We start from the raw sequence: 5,938 nt of genomic DNA on the forward strand, positions 1-5,938 counted from the left end.
AGTGGGGGCGGCCTGGGCCGGTGAGGGGTGGGAGAGGCCTCGGGGAGCTCCGTGTGTGTGTGTGTGTGTGTGTGTGGAGAGGTGTAGGTGGGTGTGTACGGCGCATGCGCGGCTGCTGGGACTGGGTGTGACTTTGTGAGTGTAGCCCACGAGTGGACGTGCCCATGTGACTGTGCACGTGATTGCATTTCATGGGTGTCTACGTCCAGTCTTGGTGTCTGGGTTCTTCTGCTTGGTGTGCCTGCGACCCGGCCTTTGTGTGGCCGCCTACCCCACCACACACACCCCATGTGAGGGGATGGGAAAGCCCAGGTGGAGGGCAGAAAGCTTTAAAGCGGCCTCCTGTTTTAATCATCTTGGGCTGTGGTTCCATGGCCCAGGAGCATTTCGTTTCAGTAAACTTTTAAGAACCATGAGTACAGGCGGGTTGTTTCTAGAGATTGTGACAAAGGCCTGGGTCGTGGCTGAGTACAGGCCAGGTGCGAGGCTTGTGAATTGAATGCAGGAAGAGGAAAGTCGCAAGGTTGATGTGTCTGACTTGTCCCTTTTGCAACTGCTTTGTCCCCACCTGCAGTGGTCCAGAGATCCTGAACAGACTAAGGAGTAACTCAGTAGCTGCGTCCAGATTTCCAAAAGCTTTTACACCAAGGGCTCTGGAAGACAGGGAAGAGATGTCAAGTAGGCAGCTTTAACCTTCGGTGAAGTTTAGAGAGAATGGATGCGTTGCTGGAGAAAAGAGGGAGACATTCTCTAAACACTTCTAAAAGGACAGCACTACACCGATGTATAGGGAAGGATACCGACACTAAAAAGCCATTGCTGGGCTGGAGGTGTAGCTCAGTGGGAAAAGTTCATGCTTAGCATGGTTAAGACTCAGAATTCAGTCCCCAGCACCAAACAAAAGGAAACAGCCAACCATAATCCTGTCATTTAGCTAATTCTCAGGAGCTAATACTTTGTTTTTTCCAGAATTAATCATCACTGATTGTCCAGATGAAAATGAGCTAACTTGAGGTAAAGGATCAGAAACTTATGACTAGTGACTTGAACATTTGTCAGGCAATTTCCTTGGCTATTCTGCTGGAATCCTGGACAGATGTACATTCTTTTTTTTGTTCGGTCATGGGACTTGAACTCTGGGCTTGGGCACTGTCCCTGTGCTCTTCCGCTCAAGGCAAGCGCTCTACCGCTTGAGCCATAGCGCCACTTTCAGTTTTCTAGTGGTTTGTTGGAGATAAGAGTCTCACCAACTTTCCTTCCCCAGGCTGGCTTTGAACCTCGATCCTCAGATCTCAACCTCCTGAGTTAGGATTACAGGCTTGAGCCATCGGCTCCCAGCTCAGCTGTACATTCTTAACTGCCAGCTTTATCACCCACTAGCATAAGGGTAAGAGAAGCCTGGGTGTCCTCGAGTCTTCCCCTCCCCCCCCCTCCTTTCCCCCCCCACGGGGTGGGGCTTCCTTAATCACCAAAAGGCTGATCCCTCGTGGCCCTTTCCCCATCACTATGAACAGGTGCCTTTGTTTTTGTGAAGGGCCAGTTCACATGAGATCAGATCACATGGAGCTCACTATGTCCACCGTATTGAATCCTGACCAGTCTGATCACAATCTCAGCTAACCTATTACGGGGCACAGAATGTTTCTCTTGTGACTTGCAAAACATTGGGCATTAGTGGATGAAAGAGCGCCCAAACAAACTTGCCTTTTAATCCCCTTCCAGCTGCTTTCTGTTTGCAGCAGGGGCTTTTTTTTTTTTTTCCTTCTCATGAACATCAGCTGGTCAGATGCAACATTTGGTACCAATCTCACCTTTCATTACTGCCAAACTAGCACAAGTGTTCAAATCACTTGTTCCTGCAAAAATGTAGTCACAGCTGAGTGGAATCTGTTGGTCCTGCAAGATTAGTTGTAATGCATTACAGGTGGCTGGGAATTATCTTGAGGACGGTGGGTGAGGAGTATCTTTCTGCTTTCTGCTGTGGGAAGAGGTGGCTGACTGAACTTGCGTGGCTGTGAGTTGACGTGGTATTTTGGTTTGTATATTGCAATTGATCCCAAAACTATAAATAACTTTAAATTTTTATGTTTGTTGCTTCTAGAAGCAAACAGTCCTGGTTTTGATTAGGAAGATAGCTTCTACATCTGTTGGTTTGTGTGCGTATGTGTATGTGTGTATGTACGCACTGGCATTGGAGCTTAAACTTAGGTTCAGTCACCATTCTTTAGCTTTATTGCTCAAAGTTGGTGTTCTGCTACTTGAGCCACAGATCCTCTTCTGGCTTTGTGCTGGGTATAAGTGTTTCACAGACTTTTCTGTGCAGGCTGGCTTTGAACTGTGATCCACAGACCTCAGCTCCTTGAATGTTTTAGGATTACAAGCATGAGTTGCTGGCACCTGGCTTAATCTGTTGGTTTTATTTACTTAGCCTGTTTTTTATTTGGTTTTGTTTTTGCCAGTCCTGAGGCTTGAACTCGGGGCCTGGGCATTGTCCCTGAGCTTTTTTTTACTAAAGACTAGTGCTCTACTAGCTAAGCCACAGCACCACTTCTGGATTTTTCTGTTTAATGTAGTGTTGAAGAATTAAACCTAAGGCTTTAAAATATTTGCTAGGCAAGCACTCCACCACTAAGCCCTAAGCCACATTCCCAGCCCTTAGCCTGTTTTTGTCCGTCATGGAGCCTGAACCCTGGGCCTGGGCGCTGTCCCTCAGCTCTTCAGCCCAAGGCTAGCACTCTACCACTTGAGCCTCAGCACCTTCTGGCTTTTTCTGCTTATGTAGTGCTGAGGACTTAAACCCAGGGCCTCATGCATGCAAGCACTCTACCACTGAGCCACCTTCCCAGCTCCATAGCCTGTTTTTTATATTGCCTCCTGTAAAGTACTTGCTTCTGGAAAGATACTATTAAATGTAGAAAGTATTTCGGTGGTATAGGAGTATTTAAGATCTGCCCAATTATAAGGTCTTGGAGAAGTAACTGTACTAGTTGCTTTATTGAACAGTAATAATCAGTTATGAGAGCTTAGAATGGCTTATTTTAGCATGTTAATCTGCAAGACAAAGTTGATGTTTTAGAGGGTTTTTTGTATAAAGAATAGCTGTGTTTAAGCACTCAGATTTTCAGCATAAGACCACTGACTTGGTATTTTTAAATAACTGAGGTATTTTTAAATAACTGAGGATTTTAACAAACTTCTCTGAAAGTACCATCTTAGCTCTGAAATAAGATCATTATTACAGTCTCAAGAGTATTGAGTCTGGTTTAATATTGGAATGCCTATGTTTACGGTCTCCTGGGCCTTTTGTTAAGAAGCTTTTAGAGGTAGGGACAATGGGGAACCTTTGTGTGTCTCTTGGGAGCGGATCTGGAGGGTCAAGGAATGAGGAAGAGCTTCACTGAGTTTAGAGAACCCTGCTCCGTGTGACAGTCTTGAACTTTCTCTGAAATGTCAGACCAGGAGTTAAACCCCTACTCGGTTACCTTGTTCATGATGTAACAGGATGTGGCTCCAAACGGATGGGTGGAAATTCCTCAGTTGGCAATCAGAATCTGCAGCAGGATCTATAATTTCATGCTCTTGTTATGATGCAACACAGAGGCCCAAACAAAAAGGGGAACCTCAGAAGCTCAGCCCGTCCAAAGTTCACCGCGATTGTAGAAGGGCCTCACGTAAGACCGCTGTATGCCAGGCACTGGTCTAGGCCCCAAGGATACATCTGTGAAACTCACAGAGGAGGAAACAAGCTGGAAGAGAGTTGTATCAAAGTTACAGAAATGGCACTGTAGCTCAAGTGGTTGAGTTCTGGCCTTGAGCAAAAGAAGCTCAGAGACAGTGCCTAGGCCCTGAGTTCAAGCCCCAGGACAGACCAAAAAAAAAAAGGTACAAAGCTATAAAAGATAGAAGTAGGGCTGGCAGTGTGGCTTAGTGGTAGAGCGCTTGCCTACCACTCATGAAGCCCTCAGTACCACATAAACAGAAAAAGCCAGAAGTGGCGTTGTGGCTCAAGTGGTAGAGTGCTAGCTGTGAGCAAAAGAAGCTCAGGGACAGTGCTCAGGCCCTGAGTTCAAGCCCCAGGGTTGGCAAAAAAGAAAAAAAAAAAAGCTAGAAGTATCTCTCTGAAGACATTGTTGCTTTGAGTCTTTTATGTATCTTTGAAACACATCCTTGAAAATGGCAGGCTTGCCTGAATTCTGTGTGGAGTTTCTGAACTCAGGTTAATGCCATCTCTTGCTCAAGAATTCATGAAGCAACAGGCTCACTGTAACTCCTTTCTCTAGAAGGACTGGTTCCCTGTCATCAGATAGGAGGAACTGTATTACGGTGGATTCCTGAGATAGTGTGGACAGGCAATCAAGGGGACTCAGTTCAGAATGTGTAACTAGGGCTTGCCCTGGGGTGTCAGAAGGCCTGCTCTGCCCGGTCTCTGTGACAGCCATATTTTCTTAATAAGTCATGTCCATTTTCTAGTCTAGAAGAACTAATGGGTTGAAATGACAATCTCTCTGCTCTGTGATTACACCAAATTGTTTTCTGTTGTTGAAGTGGATACTGAAAAGGTAAAATAGCCCATTTCCATGGTTTTAAAGTATTATTGATTTAGCGAGACCAGACTTTTATGTTCACTTTTGATGCAAGCATGCTTTTATTTCAGGGTTAACCTCCATTCTGGCTGATCATGGGAGAGATTAAAATCTCTCCTGATTATAACTGGTTTAGAAGTACAGTTCCCCTTAAAAAGGTATGTATGATTTTGCTATACCTCTTTACAAACTCTTGTACAGTTTTTATGTGTGATTTAGATGCTGAGTCTCAATAGTGTGTGAGTAAAGATTATTGCTTGTTATCATGCCTTGGGGTTAATAGAGCACAAAGTTCACCTGTGTCACATGACGTCAGTGTTTGAGACTTGAGCAAAAGCAAGCATAATGACAGTATGCTTTATTGTGTGTGTGTGTGTGTGTGTGTTTGTAGGTGTGTATGTGGTGTGCACACACATGCGCCAATACTGGAACTTGAACTCAAGACTTTGTGCTCTCGCTTGGCTTTTCTGCTCACAGCTGGCGCTCTATCTCAGATAGTCAGATTGTATTTCTGTTCCTCAGACTTCAGATTTACAATAGATCACATTACAGTCTCTGCCATGATGAACTTCCTCTGCATAGTTGTTTTCCAGAAACCTGTGTACTTAGGATATTAGTAAACTCTTAGTAAATACTTAGAGTTCGACCATTGACTCTGAGCCTCAAGGTAATCCTAAACAATTGGAGATCCCAGATCAAGGGTATCCCCATCACAGAATAAAAACTCTGTTGAGGGCTGGGAAGGTGGCTCAGTGACAGAGTGCTTGCCTTGCATGCATGAGGCCCTGGATTGGATTCCTCAGCACCACATAAGCAGAAAAAGCTGGAAGTGGCGCTGTGGCTCAAGCGGTAGAGCGCTAGCCTTGAGCTGAAGAGCTGAGGGACAGCTCCCAGGCCCAGAGTTCAGGCCCCACAGGTGACAAAAAATAAACTCTTTTGAGTCCCTTGTGCCAGTGTTAGAATCCTGTGATAACAAGTTTATGGTCTCTGTTAGATTCTGTCAGTGTAGACAGAATTCTTGCCTCTGCCCACTTGCCAGGAGAGTCACAGAAGCTACAGTTAATAACAACTGGGCCAGGTGCAGTGGCTCATACCTGTAATCCTGGGAGGAGATCAGGAGAATGCATTTGGAGCCAGCTTAGGTAAAAACTTAGACTATCTCAGCCGAGCGCTAGTGGCTCACGCCTGTAATCCTAGCTACTCAGGAGGTGGAGATCTGAGGATAGCAGTTCAAAGCCAGCCCGGGCAGGAAAGACCATGAGACTCCTATCTCCAATAAACCACCAGAAAACCAGAAGTGGCGCTGTGGCTCAAGTGGTAGAGTGCTCGCCTTGAGCTGAAGAGCTGAGGGACAG

The 5,938-nt window shown here is 45.7% G+C and overlaps 1 protein-coding gene across 2 annotated transcripts in view; it reads left to right on the forward strand.

Moving 5' to 3' along the window:
• Positions 1-819: 819 nt before the first annotated feature.
• The window catches only part of Spg21 (spastic paraplegia 21 (autosomal recessive, Mast syndrome)), a 22,547-nt gene continuing 17,428 nt past the window's right edge, over positions 820-5,938 (forward strand). The window contains exons 1-2 of one of the 2 annotated variants that reach the window (XM_013010257.1): positions 820-830; positions 4,655-4,741. In XM_013010257.1, coding sequence (XP_012865711.1) covers positions 4,679-4,741 — 63 coding nt within the window. In that variant the 5' untranslated portion in view covers positions 820-830; positions 4,655-4,678. Of the gene's footprint in view, positions 831-1,965; positions 2,015-4,654; positions 4,742-5,938 lie in introns of those variants that run through there. The other variant, XM_013010258.1, reaches the window with a different exon arrangement.

Source organism: Dipodomys ordii, unplaced genomic scaffold, assembly GCF_000151885.1.
Source record: "Dipodomys ordii isolate 6190 unplaced genomic scaffold, Dord_2.0 Scaffold11, whole genome shotgun sequence".
In the NCBI taxonomy this organism is placed as follows: domain Eukaryota; kingdom Metazoa; phylum Chordata; class Mammalia; order Rodentia; family Heteromyidae; genus Dipodomys; species Dipodomys ordii.